Genomic DNA, 16,684 nt, shown 5'->3' with positions numbered 1-16,684 from the left:
ATGGCATAGTGAAGTAAGCGGATCCCACGATGCCACAGATCATCAATCCCACATGCCCGGTGATACCTCTCACAGCTCCGCTTGAGAATACGGAGTAGCTGGATGGCGTTCAACGTAGCTTCCTCTTGAATTCTTTGTTAAAGCCGACCTCGAAAATAAAAGCAATGCGAAGTAGCATCATCCCCACCAAAATGCCAAGGTTTGTCAAGTCCACAGCTCTCCAAGCAAGGGGGTTGAGGATGGCATCGACCCCCAGCTCCTTGACGGTGGCCCAGATATGCAACATATCGCTTAACCAAATTCCTCCCATTACAGCCTTCCAGACCCTGAGGTCGTCCGTCACCCTCAGCACGACGGCGCTGTTGAAAGCCATGAGGAGGTACACAGCACCGACCTGATCCAGGAGGATTCGATGTACAGGCGGATCATATGCAAAATGAGGCGTCATGGTGTCGATATAACGTGTCGGGTCGAACATGGCCAAGACAGTGCCTGATGCGCAAAATATCGGCTCCACCCAGGACAGCATAATACGGTACAGGGTAGGTATACGTTGTACTGAGTTCATCTTGGCTTGTAGAGAGGGATGCCAGAAACTATATTTAACAACTAAATTCAAAAACACTTGGAGAATACTCGGTCCTTAGTTTGCCTTTTCGAGTAGTTTATTCGTCGGTATGAAGAGAGTTGTGGGGGACGCCACGATGACGGGGGAACGTACCAATAATGTGAACAAATAATGTGAACAAATAATGTGGGGGTGTCACTGCTGGTACTTGGGGGGTGTTGGGATGACGGGGCTTTTTCAGCCTGAGGCATCAACAATTTAACGTCGCGCGCGCGCTGGTCAGTCCACCCCAGGCACCCTGGAACCCGCGTTGAGCTGGGCCCGATCTGACGCGCGACGAAAACAAATTCAGGCGTTGGCAAACGGCGGCCTTGTCGCATCAACCCGGGGCCCGATCCAACGAGAGATCAATTAACGCACCATAAACCCCAGTCGCCAATTCACCCTTCATACTCATCACATACTCGCTGTCCTCCTCCTTCCCCATATTTCTACTCAGTCCGCTGCTCATGGAAAGCGCCGACGTCAACGCGACAGCCTCGCCGGGCCCAGACCCCGAATCGCGACGGAGTCGATCCGGCCGCGTCGTGCGGGCACCCTCCAAATTCACCCCCGAGGCCACGCCCGCCCCTTCCGGAGCTGGCAAGCGGAAGCGACCCAACGGCCGCGACGACACAGAGAATGATGCACCTAGCTCTGATGATGATTTGAGCGACCCCGAAGATGTTGACGAGGACGAAGACGAGCGCGACGAAGATCCAAACGACGAGGATGCCGATGCGCCGCGGCCCAGGAAGCGAAACAATGCGCGTTCCAACGGCAAATCCAAAAAGCCGGCGACCAAGAAGCCAAAGATCAATGGCTCTGGCCTGTCGCATTCGGCTAGCATACCCAGTAGGCCCAAGAAAGCTGCACCGCGCATATCCATTGCTAATGGCGATGGCGAATCCCTCTACGGTAAGTCCTACCCACAAGACCACTTCTGTCTCTCCAGAAAATCGAACTGCCATATCGGTACTGACGCGACAAACTATAGCCGATGTCTTTGGCTCGGGCGACAACTCGGATGACGTCGCCGGCCGCTGGTACACAAGATATACCCAGAACCAGACTGAAGCCGTAACGGACCTGGTGAACTGTGTCTTGCGGTCTGCAGGGTGTGACCAGGAGGTCAATGAGGATGACATTAATGACCCAGATAACTGTCCAAACAGGCTCGCAGAGCTGCAAAGTTTATATGAAGATGTAAGTGCACAGTGCTCTCCCGGACCTACCTTGTCACTTTTCTCTGAGCCATCCGCTCACCAACCATGAAATGCCTGGCAGCGCCAACTTGCGGATTATCCTTTAATCGCCAAGTCCAAAACCACCAGGTCATTCCGGAGTCTCCTGGTTGATTTCTTCAAGTCGCTCCTCAATGTACTGCATGAAACCGAAACGTTGTACGAGGACGAGGTGCTCATGGAAAATATCGTGAGATGGGTGGGTTCCATGTCCTCGTCTACCCTGCGTCCATTCCGACACACCGCCACGACGATAGCACTCTCCATGCACCATTCGTTGGTTCATATTGCAAGGAAAGTCGATGAGCGGATCACCAAGGCAACGCAACAGCTCGAGGCCGAACAGGCTCGTTTAGGGAATAGGAAAGACAAGGCAGGTAGACAAAAGCTCGCGGCTCTTCAAGAATCTCTGGACCAGGCCAGTGAACACAGAGCGTTTTTGAAAAAGCAGATGGATGAGCTCTTCGATACTGTCTTTATCCACCGGTACCGGGACGTCGATGTCAGGATTCGGGTTGAGTGCGTGGAAGCCCTGGGCAACTGGACCTTTGTCCTCCCCACCGTTTATATTGCACCCAACTACCTGCGGTATTTGGGATGGCTACTATCAGACACGGCGCCGCAAGCACGGCAGGAGGTACTCAAGCAACTGGCGCGGATCCTGAAGCGGGACGCAGAAAAGATTGGGCACTTTATCGAGAGGTTCAGGCCTCGCCTGGTCGAGATTTGCACCAAAGATTCCGACGTCGGCGTCAGAGTTGCCGCGATCGGCGTCATAGATTGTCTGCGGGAAAGCGGTAATCTCCAGCCTGATGACATTGACCAGATCGGCAAGCTCATTATAGATTCCGAGGTCAGAATAAGAAAGGCTGTGGCGGATTTCTTCATCCACGGAATTGAGGACAGCATAGAGAGCAGGATCCAGGATATTGGCGGCAGTGAAGCCATCGAGGAGATGTTTGACGATGATCAGGATGCATACGACTCGCCACGCGAGGACTGGATAAAGGTCAAGTGCCTCGCCGAGCTACTGACGGCTTACGCGGCAGACGAGGAGCCAGTGCCGCATCGTACACTGGGGCTGGAGATCGCCACAGACGTTGTCGACCCGACTTTCTCAGAGTCCAGAATCACCCTTGCCGCCCAGGCGCTCTTTGAAAAGATGCCCGAGATCAGCAACTGGGAGATCATTGCAGGCTACTTGTTATTCGACCACAGCGTTCGCCAGACATCGAAATCACGATCCAAGGCGAAACCCACCGAGGCGGCGTTCCGAACAGCAGTTGCACCAGAAGGTCAGGAGGAAACAACTCTTTTGGAGGTGCTGGCGGCGGCTGTACAACTGAATCTTGCGCAGAACGGCGAGCAGGAACGGCTCAAGAAGAGGCCCGGAAGGACAGGTGACGGTGAAGCAGGTGAAGGCACGGCTGTACACCTCGCCGAGGCCATCCCCAGGCTTCTCAAAAAATACGGTGCCGAGGCGAACACTGCCAAGGTCGTCCTTGGCCTTCACCGGCACTTGGATCTCGAGGTATTCTTGCAACTTCGCCAAGATTCGACAACCTACTCTCGATTGCTGGACGAGATATGCGCTCAGTTCCTGAGGCACGCCGACACAGCAGTCATCTTTCAAGCCACACGAGCACTTCTTCAGGCACGTCGGCACGAAGAGCTTCAAGAGCTGGTTGAGCGCAAGATGGAAGACCTGTGGCAGCATCTCATCGGTGCGCTGCGCAGATTCGATCAAACGACCGAGCTATCCGTTCGTGGAAACCTGGAAGAGAATGCGCTACTTCAGCTCATTACCCTCGTCATGAAGATAAGCAAGCTTGCTAGTATCTCTGCTTGTGTTCCCGTGCTCGAGGCTGAGGGAGATTCAGACGAGTCTCGCTCACCGCCAATCCAAATCTTGGTGAACATGGTCCATCGAGGCAAGCTGGGCGAGGTCAACGACGACATTGATAACATCGAGGACGAAGTGACCATCTACACCATCAAGGCCTGCCATTTTTACTTTATGTGGAAAGCAGGAGACATTCTCAAGGCAGTCAAGGGCGATCTTGATATTTCAAACGACGAGATTGATCGGTTATCAGATCTGCGCAAGACTTATGACAACAACCTAGTACATACCTTCTCGTCCCGTGGTGCCTACGACGAACTTCGCCTCTTTGCGCTTGGAAACTACTGTGATCTGCAGACCCTGTGTGCAGCCATCGGCTTGGCAGTCAACAGCAAGATGAACGAAGCCCCGTCGCAAGCCAGCAAGTATGCTGGACTCCAGGTTCTAGTGCAGGAGGTCAAGGAACCAGGTTTGGTTAGTGAGATCATAGCCATATACAACACGGCCGAACGGCTCTACGCGATGCGAGCCAAAAAGACACTCGGCGAACCGGCCCATGACGACGATCCTCAGGACGACGACATGCTGAGCGACGACGAGAACGAGGCGGACGCCACAAGGACAGACGAGGGCCGCAAGGCAGCTGAGCTGCGCGCCGAGAAGAACCTGTGCGACATTGCAGGCAAGCTTATCATGTGCATACGCGCGGGCATGATGGACAGGTCAGGTCCTCGCGCAGGCAGGCTCAAGAGGCGACTGCTGAGGAACCAGCACAAGCTGGGGCAGAACCTCAAGGCGGTCCTGGCCTACCTGGACGAGTCCAAGGGCCTCGAAGATGCGGACAAGAAGAAGAACCGGTCAAAGGGGAAGCAACCTGTCAAGGACGCAAACTCGGGCAAGCAACCGTTGAGCGAGGCCATAGTCGTCGAGGATGACATTGATGATGATGACGAGGATCTTCCCGAAGAAGGCACCATCGAGGATCTGCGGCGGCGGGAGCTCATTGACGACCCGATCGAAGACGAGCCGCAGGATGAGGATGAAGATGAGGGAGGTGGCGGTGGCGCTGATGATGCAATGGATGAGGACAGTGTTATAGGGGACTAAAATCGGTGTTGGCGCTATGTCTATTTTTGCGTTTATTGTTTTTTTTTTTTTTTTTTTTTCCGGCCTGGGTATACTTTTGTGAATATGGTTCTTTTTTCTCTGTCTCTCTTTGTCTCTTCTCACAATTACCCTCAATGAATGTTTCCATCGAGGCTGCTGATAACGGGCTTGCATTGGCTAAGGAGCCAGCCATTGTATTGCTACGTTTTTCTCATGTTGAATGCCTCTTGCCGCCATCGTTTCGAGACACAATCTCCAGCCTCCTTCGACAACACTCTAATTTACTAACTAGGCGGACGCATCTGACTTGATGCATGGGTCGAATTAAGGCTGACAATTGCATCATGCCTGTTACTTTTTTTTTTTGTTTTATTCATCTTTTACTCATTTTCCCCGGGGGGATCTTTTTTTTTTCAAAAATTTCTTGACAGCGTTCTGCTTCGCATCGGTCCAGTACCATCCCATACCCTTTTTCAGTGTCTTTGTATAGCAGCAAGTAAATAAGGGCAAACATCTACCTTGAGAATAAAACAATCTTCGGGCCTTTTTTTATTTTTTTATTTTTTTTTTCCTGTCTCTTTTAAGACTGCAGAGCCTCAATGGTCTTGATCAACACCCTCGCGGTGTGCACTCCCTCCTCCCTGACGACGTCGTGGTCGCCGGCGAGGTCCCTGAAGAACAAGACGGGAACGCCGCTCTCGCGCAGGGCCCGGTCCATGGCGACGGCCTCGTCCATGTCGACCAGGGCGTCCTCGGGCGAGTGGGCGACAACGCCGAGGCGCTTCGTCACTCCGGACCACGCGTCGGCGTAGCCGCGGAACAGCGCCGGGCTGACGGCGTCCCAGGCGGCGCGGTCGTCGCCAAACGCGGCCGCCATGAACCCCGTGTAGCTGCCGTCCTTGCGCCGGTCCAGCCCGTTGAGGTCGTAGATGCCCTGGAAGCCGACGATGGCGGTCGGGAGCGGGAAACGCAGCGCCGACGGCTGCGGCACGCTGGCCTGCGCCCCCAGCAGCAGCTGGTACGACATGGTTGCGCCGCACGAGTGGCCCGCCAGCACGTAGCCGCCGCTCTGGTTGAGCGGTCGGAGGGTGTGCAACAGGGTCATGGCGGCCACGGCGTCCTGGATGTGCTCCGGGTGCTGGGCAGCGCGGAGCTCATTGGCCGGGGTGGCTGCCGGGTCCTGGGGAAAGTTGGCGTGTGGGGAGAGGCGGTAGTTGATCGAGGCGAAGCCGGCGATGTGCGAGGCTGTAAAGTCCCGGTGCTCATCGGCCAGGAGCCTGGAGATGGTGGGCTCCAGGCTGTGCAGGTCCACGTTGGGGTCGCGCCAGGCGCCGCCGTGGATGAAGCTTTTTTGTAGGCGGGACGAGGGGTGTGGGTGTAAGCCTTTTGAGTGATATATTGAGTGAATATTGATGTAGTTCGGTTTATACTTACACTATCCAGTATTTTCCGTCAGCGGTGGTACTTGTGTTGCCTTCCTTGGTTGGAAAGTCCCAAATGCCAAGAGTCTGCAGATCATGGGCTTGGCCATATTTGTGCTCCGAATAGGATAGGGTTTCAGCCATGACGAATAAAAGACCGATGTGAAGCAGGAAAAGACTGAAGGTGATTTTCATGTTTTTAGTTTAGCAGGTTCGTCGGATCTACAATCAGGTAGGAAGGAATAATACCATGGGGGTGATAAGTGACTTACACGTATAAACCTGTAGCGGGCAGTCAACAAATTAAGGGAAGGGTTTATAGTGATGACGGGTATCACGGCTTCGTCGTCCTTATCACTGTCGTTGAATAGTTAGTATGCGTGCTTATTGGTGAAGCCTTGATTATCAAAGTCAACCCCCCACTATGAACAAGTGCAAAACTTGGTTGGAGGTATTGATCGACAAATGTTATAAATCACAACACTTGTGTCTAGATAGTATGGAGTAAGACAGACAATTGGAAAAGGTGGGCGACACGTCTACTTGGGATGGTTTGGAGGCACGGGTCAGTCGTAACACCACATACGAAGTACCTCGGACAATCAACCATGCATGCATGTCGCTTTTTTGTGTGATCTTCCCTTTACCAACTGCCCCACACTATGCGGGTCGTTCTGTCGGCTAGGTACTTGAGCTTATAGTCTGTCGGCTCTCTGGGACAGATAGATATACCTCGTACAAAAGCCTAGTTTATCTCATATCATCAAATAGATAAAGTCGCAGGTAATGGTGATAGGACGATGTCCAGAATCCAGATTATAGTCGCAGAAGTATATGTGCACACCCGGCAGAGATACCCATGTTCAGCCTCCGGGCTGTCGGCTATCGTCCTGCGCCGTCGGTCATCTTCCGCCGCTTCGGATATGATCTTCGCCAAAATACTTCTCCCTCTCCCGAATTGACAGGTTCTTGGCCTACCAAACCAACAGACCGCGACCTGCTGCGGCCTTGGCGACTCGTTGCACTCTGCTCCTGTTCCTCTTCAATCAAACCTTCAGTGAATACAAGGTCCCCACGCCGGCCCAGGACCTCCCTCCCGGCCTCTTGGAGCAGGATTCCAAAGGCGATGAGTGCCGTCTCGTCCATACTGCGCTCATCGACGTGTCGCGTCCCTACAAAACAACTCGACCTGAGTTCCTTTGCATCCTGACCGGGGCCCGGAACCGCCAGCTGCTCGTAGAAATTCGCAGCATACCCATGCACCGCTTTGAGCAGGTCGCTTTCTGGCAGCAATTCCCTGCCCGCGTCGGAGAGAGCCTCATGCTGCGAGTGGTAGACGTCCTTTTCTGCATAGCGTTGAGGTGCGCCGAGGCGTTGGAAGAGGATCTCTTCGGGGGCGAGAGTTGCGTCCTTGAGACCGTAAGCACCGTCTCTGGGCTTGGTTCCTACGGCTGATGAGGCGAGTTGGTGAGTGGTGGTCACTCGTCCTGTGACGGATGATATCAGTAAGTTGAAAGCAAATAAGGTGAAAGAAGTCGCAGGAGAGCTTACCTGCAACGGCATCGTAGAGGTTTGCTTGTCTCTTCTTTCTCCGGTCATTTTGTCCTTTTGAATTCGTTTGTGGCTTCTTGGTCTCCTTAGAAGTGTCCATGTTTCTGCCTATGGTCGCGCAGAATGATGCCTTAATGGTGGTTGGTACAAATCCACGGGGACCTGCCAAAGAGAATAATGGCAAAGGTTGAGTGAGAAATGGATGGGGAGAAAAAGGGAATGATTGCCTTTCCATTCGCCCTCGGGGAATCTGGGCAGGTTACTCAGCCTTCTCCTAGCTTTTGCATGCCCATAATCAGGGCTTTGGGGAGGGTATTTCAAAAGATGCTCCTCATGAAACCAAAGGCAGCAAACAGTAAGTACCTGCCTGCTGTGCTTAAATCTTAGGTTGTACACTGCGTTGGGAGTTGGAGAGAAATTCACCAGTCACATGCGATGAGTTAAAAGGTGAGTGGGTTTAGATCCACTCTCAATTGAACCATGATTGATCATTTTTGTGTCCCAAATTGGAAACAAAATCAAGACAGACTCATTGCTGCCCAAACAATTGAGTACAGACAGATAAATAAATCACACTAGAGATGGTATTGCACATTCGAAATGCCCTTGGGCAAGTATAGCATGTCCACAACATACTATTCTAGTCTAATTGGGTGCACGGTGCCGAAACTGAAGTACCCAAAGCAATTTTACCTTAGGAGTCTAGCGTTACGTCATAATACACACACATTCAAGCTCTGTCTCTCTCCCTCTTATCTGCCGAATGCGACCCTGCTTAACAATGCCGACACCAACCTTGTCCCTACAACAACATTGAGACAAAAGAACCCCATACATCCTACTTCATTGTCTCGCACGCAGAGTGCAGGCAATCTGCAATAATTCCAATTGCTTCCAAGTTTCCCTGAACTAGAAGACTGTCCACTCGGATCGTCCTCTAAAACACCAGATGCATGAACCAATTGCTGTTTGAGCGGTCGATTGGGAACATCGACCAGAAGCATTTCGCCAGGCTACACACCAACAAGCTCCTCTACTCCTTCCAGGCGGCCCCGCATCACCGCTTCGATGGAGGTGAGCAGGGAGTAGCTGTCTACGACGGCGCCGCGCCTCGTGATGGAGCCGCGATCGACCAACGCCGCTCTATCTGGGCTCACCAGCCTGGAGTCAACGCTTTGGCCCTTGAGCGCTTCGAAGGCCGTCTTCTCGCCTCGGGTGGTTCTGACGGCACGATTCGCCTGTGGAACCTTGAACAGTGTCCCGACCCTCACAAAGCCCACAGCTACAAGCCGCTCGCCCAGATCACCAGAGCGAGCGGCGGCCGGGCTGCTTCCAGACCGGGCGCGGTTACAGACGGCCAAAACCTCCAGCACCACCGCTTCGGCGTGACGCACTTGTCCTTCTACCCATTTGACGCCAACGCCTTTTTCTCGTCCTCATATGACGAAACACTCAAGGTCTGGGCGACCGAGGGGGCCAGACTTTCGGGTTCTTTTGCGCTCGAGGCCAAGGTCTACTCTCACGCCGCCTCGCCCATCGCGTCCCATCTGCTCGTCGCCTGCGCCACGCAGAACCCAGCAGTCCGGCTTGTTGACCTGCGGTCCGGTGCTGCAGTCCAGAGCCTCATGGCCGGCGGTCAGGTTGGTGCAGGCACCGGTGCGGTTCTCTCGGTCGCCTGGTCCCCGGTCCATGAGCACGTCCTGGCCAGCGGCGCCGTCGACGGCACCGTGCGGATCTGGGACGTAAGGCGGTCGAGCGCGCTCGTCGCTCTCCTCGATCAGGAAGACAGCCTGGGAATCATCCGACGTCGACCGGAGCAGCTGAGAGGGCCACCGCCGGCTGTCAACGACTTCCAGGCCCGCGGCATCCGCGCATCGGCCAGAGCCCACGCCGGCCCGGTGAACGGGCTAACGTGGACGGACGACGGCGACTACATCATCAGCGCCGGGCATGACAGGAAGATACGTGTATGGGACGCGGCGTCGGGCGCCAACACGCTGGTCAACTTTGGGCCGACGATACGCAACGGTGGCCTGCTGAGCATGAACATGTTTACGTCCCCCACGGGGCTGATGGCTGGGGGCGCGGGCCGCGAGCTCCTCTTCTGGCCCAACGAGAACGAGATCCTGGTCCTGGACCTCCACGAGGGCACCGTAGTCAGACGTCTCAGGGCCGGCGCCATGGTGGGGGGCGTCGCGGGCGTCAGAGGAGCGGGTCCTGCGGGTGAACGTGCCGTCAGGAACCGTGTCACTTCTCTGGTCTGGAGGGGGGCGGGTGGGTTTGGAGGTTCATCGGGCGCCGTAATGGGAGGCCGCAACGCGGCTGGTGGGATCTACAGCGGGCACTCGGATGGGCTCATACGCGTCTGGATGCCTGAGCTCGATGGAGGGGATCCAATGGCTGAGTTTGGCGACGCCCTCGAGGACGATGGTGATGAAGGTAGGGATATGGCCGAGCAGGGCAGGAAGAGGAAGGCCGTCAACCAGGCTTTTAGGAATCTTATGGGTCAGCTGGACTAATAGAATAAGCGAGCAACTGTCTTGCTGGTTTTATATACGAGTGGCTGACTGTTTTGATATACGGGCATACTTGGACCCCTACAACGATAACCCAGACTGCTAGCAGTATCCACGTATACTCATGCATCCTGGTCCAAGAACTGTTGCTAAACAGCAAAAAAAAAAAGTCCACAAAACACCAGCCAAATTGCAAACATCGGCCCGATCAAGTCCTCATTAGATGGTATGCTTTAGACAAGTGAGAAAACCCCAACCATTCGTCCTTCGGAGGAGTTCGCTCTACCGCGGACCATCACGACCAGTCTCTTCACCTCATTCAACACACCTACCTCTAGTTCCCATCGTCGTCATAGCTGGTGACGATCTTGGAGGACTCTGTCGACGAGTTACCCTCCTGGTACCTGTGTCCCTCGGTAGTCTTGTTGTAAACGATGCCATCTACGGTCCTGTTGGCCTCGAAACTCTTGACAGTCTCTGCCCACTTCTCACCGTCGATTATGCGAGTCCCCGCCGTCACCCTGTTGGACTCGAAGCTCCCAGCACCGTCCGTGACCTTCTGCTGCTCCAGGGTGGAGTTTGTCTCGAGGCTCTGGTTGAGGCCCTGGGTCTTCTTGTCAAAGGCGATGGACGTCAGGGTCTCGCTGGTCGTGTTGACGTCGGTGGTCTTGTTGAGGATGGAGATCTTTTGCCCTTCGTACTGGATGGGCCCGCTCTCCCACTTGTCAAAGGCGTGCGTCGTGTTGACCTCCTCGATCCGGCTGCCCTCGACCGTCTTTTTGTAGTCGACCGTCCGGTTCCCGGATGCCGTGTCGGCCGACCCTGGCACGTTGGGGGGTTGGGTTGGGGTCGAAGGGGGAGGCGCGCTGGTACTGGGCGTCTCTGAGGCTGTAGAGGTTGTGGGGGAGGGCTCCGAGGACGAGGTGGAGGGAGTGGGTGTTTGAGTGGTTACGGTATCGGTTGGGGCCTGCTCGGAGGTTGTAGTCGTGGTGGATGTCTCAGTAGTCTGAGTCTCGGTTGGGGCCTGCTCAGAAGTTGTAGACATGCTGGGTGTTTCGGTAGTGGTTAGCGTCCCCGTGGGGACCTGACCAGAAGTCGTGGTTATGGTAGTGGTCGTGGTGGAGGTTTGTGTAGTTTGAGTCTCAGTGGGAGTCTGCTCGGGCTCTGTCGAAGCAGAAGTGGTGGGCGTAAGACTAGGTTCACCGGCTGACGGAGTAGGGGTCACTGTTTCTGTAGCCGTGACAGTCTGGGTTATGGTACCGGGTTCCTCAGTGCTGGAAGTTGTTTGTGTTGTTGTTGTGGTGTCTGTGTCCGTGTCCGTCTGAAGTACAACTGATGAGAACGGCACGACGACAATGTTTGAACTTTTGCGGTTAATGCCACTGGCCACAACTGTAGTCATGGGCGAGAACTGAGCTTTGGTAACAACTATAGAGCTGGACGGCTGCAATTGCGAAGCAAGCCGAAGCAGATGGGTCCTAAGCACTTGTGAAGGACTCGCCTCTACAACACAGCATGTTAGCAAAAGTTGCCCACTGTGGAGGAGTCTGTCTGCAACATACCCCTTGATACCAGCGAGGCCACACCTGTTGGGGGAATAACGCCGGCTAGTACCATGGAACCAGCAAGTAGAGCGAGAACGCCGCTGCTGAGCGCTCCATGGGGAATCATCGCAACCACTGTAGTGTATGTTTGGATTCACTAAGGGGGCTGGAGGGACGTCTCCGAAACGGGGTTTGCGCGGAAAATGGAACCGTGGGCAATAAATGCCCCGAGGAAACCACACAGGGAGGAGGCTCCCCTTATATACTTTACCTTCACATGGTAAACATTATCACATAGAATGAGTGTAGGGCACGAATATGCATGAGCTAAAGCATTTCTGGCAGTGTTGCTGCATGTCGGTCAATAAAGTAAATAATAAACATAGGTTGACGAGGTGACATTATGTATGAGCTTAACTTAAATCCTTTTTGACAAGTTGTAATTCTGAACTTGGAGGGACTGTATACGACTTTCGCAAATCGATACCAATGGCCTCTTGAGCAAGACTGGCAAGATACCCTACCCTAGGAAGGTAGGTAGGGAGGTGACCTCGCGGAACAAAGACATGTTCTCGGCTTGAGAAGAAAGTAAACTCTCTATCATCATACAGTATCACAAAAAAAAAAAAAAAAAACTTAAAGAACTTGGGTAGGTAGGGGAGGGAAGTACACATTACCCCTGAATAAATGTGTACGTGCCCCTGGGTTTTTAATGAGAAGATACTCGAACTTACCCTGCACCTGTACGTGAGAGCCCCATTGGGTCCTTTCCTAGTTTGAGTGGATTGATTATTTGGCACGCGACCGACCGTGGCAAAGAACGTACATAATCACGTGAGTGGAGCATGTGCTGTCGCATTGCATGACCAGCAAGCATCAGAGCGGCACGTGGCTGTGCCTAGACTGGTACTTCCCACCTACGTAATCACCGCTAGGCACGACCGAGTCCCTCTCTTCCGCGACCGGTTCAACGACAACAATTCTCCTGCATTCATTCGTTCGAGATCTCCATAATTGCCTGCTTCTTCAACATCTCACTGATAGCGCACAACCACAACGACACGCACGCCGCTCCGGCAACTCCTATACAATGGGCGCCCTTCTTTCATTACCGCTGATGGCGGTGCCGAGCTTAGGCACAGTAAGTTTTCAACGGCCCAGAAACGATACAGCGGCCTCGCGATTAGAGCGCGGACATTAACGACATGTGCTATTCTCTCGCGACTATAGATCCTATCATTCGGTGCCACCTGTTGTGGTGCGGCAACTTGCTCGATGGTCTGCTCAGCATGCGGGAAATGCGGTAACAGGTGAGTCCTCTGCCCTGTCCTCTCACTTCTTCTACTCATCGTCGATATGCCATGAATTTGTCTGACACGCGCTGAGATAGCGTGGCGACCCGTATCGGATACGCACTCATCTTGCTAGTCAACTCGATATTGGCCTGGATAATGGAAACACCATGGGCGATCGAGAAGCTTCAACACCTCATGCTCGACTATGTCAAGATCAATTGCCCAACGGGGCAGTGTTACGGGTGGCTGGCTGTCCATCGCATCAACTTCGCCCTCGGTCTCTTCCACATCGTCTTTGCCGGCCTCCTCTTCGGTGTCACCTCGTCCAAGCAGCCCCGCGCTGCTATACAGAACGGCTACTGGGGCCCCAAGGTCATTGCATGGCTGTCCCTCATCGTCTTGTCCTTCTTGATTCCGGATGAATTCTTCCTCTTCTGGGGCAAATACTTCTCTCTCGTCTTCGCCATGATGTTCCTCATCCTGGGTCTTGTCCTGCTGGTTGATCTGGCACACAGCTGGGCTGAGTACTGTCTCCAACAAATAGAGGAGACGGAATCCAAGGCCTGGCAGGTCATCCTGATCGTCTCCACGGTGGGCATGTACATTGGATCGCTGGCCATGACCATCATCCAGTACGTCTTCTTTGCTGGGTCAGGGTGCTCGTCTAACCAAGCCGCCATCACCATCAACCTAATTCTCTGGATCCTCGTCTCCTTTGTTTCGGTACACCCTGTGATCCAGGAGCATAACCCCAAGGCCGGACTGGCCCAGGCCGCTATGGTGGCAATTTACTGCACCTATCTCACCATGTCGGCAGTGTCAATGAAGCCGGATGACACGGACGACAAACACTGCAACCCCCTGATACTGGCGCAGGGAACACGCACAACATCGGTCGTCATCGGCGCCATCGTCACGATGCTTACGGTCGCATGGACGACGACTCGTGCGGCAACGCAGACGCTTGGCATGGGCGGCGGTGGCGGGGCTATTCGCTTACCGGATGATGAAGACCACCATGACCTGGTGACAACGCAACCGGGGCGTCGTGAAATGCGCGCCGAGGCACTTCGTCGTGCAGTGGAAGAAGGCAGTCTTCCTGCGGATGCATTGCTGTCTGACGATGAAGATGATGAGTCGCCAAACAAGACGCATGACGACGAACGCAACTCGACACAATACAGCTATACGATGTTCCACATCATCTTTTTTCTGGCCACAGCATGGGTTGCAACGCTGCTCACCATGAACTACGACGATTCCATCAAGGACGGCGACTTTGCCACGGTGGGACGGACCAACTGGGCCTCATGGGTTAAGATTGTTAGCGCCTGGGTGTGCTACGGCCTCTACATTTGGACACTCATCGCTCCTGTGTTGCTTCCTGAGCGCTTCTGACCGAGTCACCTGCGCTATCGCTACTCGTAATCCATGGGCTCTGTTTTATTTTGTTTTATTTTGTTTTGAAAGTGGTTTATTGTCAAGCGCTTGTATAGCACTTTTTATGTGCACAAATTCTTTGTTGATCTGCATATGTAACCACTACTGAGTTGATACACTTGAGTTCGGATTCGGTTCTCACTGTCTTTGAAGCAAGTCTTGACGCACTACATGACCTAGAAATAATACCGGTTATAACATTTGTTAATTTGACCATCTTATTCCCCAACAAGTTCTCTTGAATAATCTTTATTATCTACCGCCTTCTGACCGAATCCCTTTTTTATGCAACTAATCAGCAGTGACCGAAAAGATGCAAAGTTCCGTGTTTGCTACCCCCAGGACTAATGTATTCGATGACATTTGCCGACTAGGTATTATCCCCCATCGCTAAAGCCTTTGCCGCAAGTAACCGCCTCAAGTCAAAGGTTGTGTGACAAAAACAAAGTGCAAGTTTTACGACGACGGACCAACAAGATTTCACCATGCTCGCCTAAGCCACATCAAGAAAAAAGCGAGTTGAAACGTTGGCGTTTACCTCATATTATGATGCACGTGGGGAGATCAGGAGCGGCAGCCAGCGTAAGTCGGTCAACTTGGTGAAACCATCCAGCATTCCATGTATATCAGAAAGGAAACAGAGAGCAGCATTGGGTGGAGAGTGATGGCGACTTTGTCAAAAAGGTGCCAGATACTGTAGGTAGCATGATACAACCCTGCCGGATTTTGTCCAAGAAAAAGAAAAATGAGAGGGTGTGATATTCATGACGGCGGTCTCCCACTGCTCAGAACCGGCACGAGACATGGCGTAATGGCTGAAGGCTATTCCACGACTTTCCCTGACAAGATGTGGAAACTATCATGTTCTGATGAAGTTCTCAGCTGTTGACTGTACCCCCCACCCCCGACGTTGGGTACACAAAGTGACAAGTTGAGTTGACAAAGAGCTTCCGGCAACGATACATTACACTTACCAAAGTCGGCCACCTGGGGTACTATATGTGCAACACTACACTCCTCATCTAGCCTGTGCTCTTTTTTTTGGTCCCCGAAAAGGTTGACTGCGAGTTCCCCCACGTGCGTAAGCGTGTGCATTGCGTTGTGATAGGTATCATCGGAGATGGCGGAAAGCGTGCTCCCTTTTTTTGATCTTTTTTATTTTTTATCTTTTTGTTCGTTCACTTGTTTTATCTCTCTTCTTCTTTCTACCTCACCGGCCGTCAGCCGCAAACTCAAACGAAATCAACACCAATGATAACATTAATACTAGCGAGATTCTCGGGGGGCCCACTATAAAACAGTAAAGATGTATAAGTCGTGGGGATCCCTTTGGTAACTCCCCCTTTCATCACTCTTCAAGGAGATGACTATTTCCGAAGCCGCATTATCTAGTCCCCCCCTCTTTTCACCCCAAGCTATTCGGTGTAACCTGTAACCTGCAGCAAGGAATTGAAAGCTCGCAAAACGAGTCTGATGCGGCTATCCGTAAGCGTAATGTGGGAGACTTTTGTCATGTGAGTAGATGCGCGCCCTTTTGTAAATCTAAAATGGAATTTTGACCAGGATTAAAACTAACTCGGAGGTGGGTTGTTAAAGAAAAGAAAGAAGAGAAAAAAAAAGTCCCGATAGTCCGCAGGATCTGCTACTATTCCAATCAATCAAGTACAAGTCTTGGCCTTTTGTGTATCCTCGGTATTCTTTCTTGACGTTTTTTTTTTTTTTTTTCGTAAAGGCTGCAAAAGCGACCAGCGTATCTCCCCCTGTTGTCAGGAGCCTACATATTGGTGAGTTTTTTTTTGGCATATATGTTTTTGTGTCACCGTACTACTTTCCACTTGGCTAATCTAGTCGACGTGCATTCTCGTCTTTTTATAACAAGCCATGGTCGATGACCACCAAAGGAAAATTCATGGATGAGGTCAATAGGTACCTACTTGGGTATACATTGCTTCGTTGTGCTTTATAATTCTACATTTATACCTGTGTCATAAGGCGATACGGGAAAGTGCATGATGGAATCACTCTACTCTATGCACAAAAGAAAAAGGTTGTGCCATTCGGGGGGGTAGGGCACGCCGAGCAATAGCAACAAAGCAAGTTAGACACCCGGGGTTGG

The 16,684-nt window shown here is 52.8% G+C and overlaps 8 protein-coding genes across 8 annotated transcripts; 4 read left to right on the top strand and 4 right to left on the bottom strand.

Annotated features, from left to right (window-relative positions):
- Window positions 1–109: 109 nt before the first annotated feature.
- On the bottom strand, window positions 110–568 carry PgNI_03289 (uncharacterized protein; the record flags this gene model as incomplete). The annotated part of the gene is made up of 1 exon (XM_031123344.1): window positions 110–568. The coding sequence occupies one exon, from the start codon at window positions 566–568 to the stop codon at window positions 110–112; it is 459 nt and encodes a 152-aa protein (XP_030984869.1).
- PgNI_03290 (uncharacterized protein) lies at window positions 192–496 on the top strand (the record flags this gene model as incomplete). Its single annotated transcript, XM_031123345.1, has 2 exons — window positions 192–199; window positions 316–496. The coding sequence occupies 2 exons, from the start codon at window positions 192–194 to the stop codon at window positions 494–496; spliced, it is 189 nt and encodes a 62-aa protein (XP_030983750.1).
- A 337-nt stretch (window positions 569–905) lies between the features above and the next one.
- PgNI_03288 (uncharacterized protein) lies at window positions 906–4,900 on the top strand. The gene is made up of 3 exons (XM_031123343.1): window positions 906–1,525; window positions 1,605–1,813; window positions 1,895–4,900. Exons 1-3 carry the CDS (start codon window positions 1,078–1,080, stop codon window positions 4,799–4,801), a joined length of 3,564 nt encoding a protein of 1,187 aa, XP_030984868.1. The 5' UTR covers window positions 906–1,077; the 3' UTR covers window positions 4,802–4,900.
- Window positions 4,901–5,381: 481 nt separating this feature from the next.
- On the bottom strand, window positions 5,382–6,758 carry PgNI_03287 (uncharacterized protein; the record flags this gene model as incomplete). The annotated part of the gene is made up of 3 exons (XM_031123342.1): window positions 6,495–6,758; window positions 6,236–6,400; window positions 5,382–6,147 (listed from the first exon to the last, which is right to left on the bottom strand). Exons 2-3 carry the CDS (start codon window positions 6,364–6,366, stop codon window positions 5,382–5,384), a joined length of 897 nt encoding a protein of 298 aa, XP_030984863.1. The 5' UTR covers window positions 6,367–6,400; window positions 6,495–6,758.
- A 179-nt stretch (window positions 6,759–6,937) lies between these two features.
- On the bottom strand, window positions 6,938–8,123 carry PgNI_03286 (uncharacterized protein). The gene is made up of 2 exons (XM_031123341.1): window positions 7,774–8,123; window positions 6,938–7,709 (listed from the first exon to the last, which is right to left on the bottom strand). Exons 1-2 carry the CDS (start codon window positions 8,006–8,008, stop codon window positions 7,105–7,107), a joined length of 840 nt encoding a protein of 279 aa, XP_030984862.1. The 5' UTR covers window positions 8,009–8,123; the 3' UTR covers window positions 6,938–7,104.
- Window positions 8,124–8,726: 603 nt separating this feature from the next.
- On the top strand, window positions 8,727–10,292 carry PgNI_03285 (uncharacterized protein; the record flags this gene model as incomplete). The annotated part of the gene is made up of 1 exon (XM_031123340.1): window positions 8,727–10,292. One exon carries the CDS (start codon window positions 8,727–8,729, stop codon window positions 10,290–10,292), a length of 1,566 nt encoding a protein of 521 aa, XP_030984861.1.
- A 331-nt stretch (window positions 10,293–10,623) lies between these two features.
- Window positions 10,624–11,960, bottom strand: PgNI_03284 (uncharacterized protein; the record flags this gene model as incomplete). Its single annotated transcript, XM_031123339.1, has 2 exons — window positions 10,624–11,792; window positions 11,852–11,960. The coding sequence occupies 2 exons, from the start codon at window positions 11,958–11,960 to the stop codon at window positions 10,624–10,626; spliced, it is 1,278 nt and encodes a 425-aa protein (XP_030984860.1).
- An 810-nt stretch (window positions 11,961–12,770) lies between these two features.
- Window positions 12,771–14,797, top strand: PgNI_03283 (uncharacterized protein; the record flags this gene model as incomplete). The annotated part of the gene is made up of 3 exons (XM_031123338.1): window positions 12,771–12,974; window positions 13,064–13,143; window positions 13,224–14,797. Coding segments are annotated over 3 exons (1,587 nt in total), but the record flags the coding sequence as incomplete, so codon positions are not given.
- Window positions 14,798–16,684: the final 1,887 nt, after the last annotated feature.

The sequence above is a fragment of the Pyricularia grisea genome, assembly GCF_004355905.1.
Source record: "Pyricularia grisea strain NI907 chromosome Unknown Pyricularia_grisea_NI907_Scaffold_2, whole genome shotgun sequence".
Lineage (NCBI taxonomy): Eukaryota > Fungi > Ascomycota > Sordariomycetes > Magnaporthales > Pyriculariaceae > Pyricularia > Pyricularia grisea.
The sequence above is the reverse complement of the archived record's forward strand: the minus strand, read 5'-3'. Positions and strand labels throughout refer to the sequence as shown.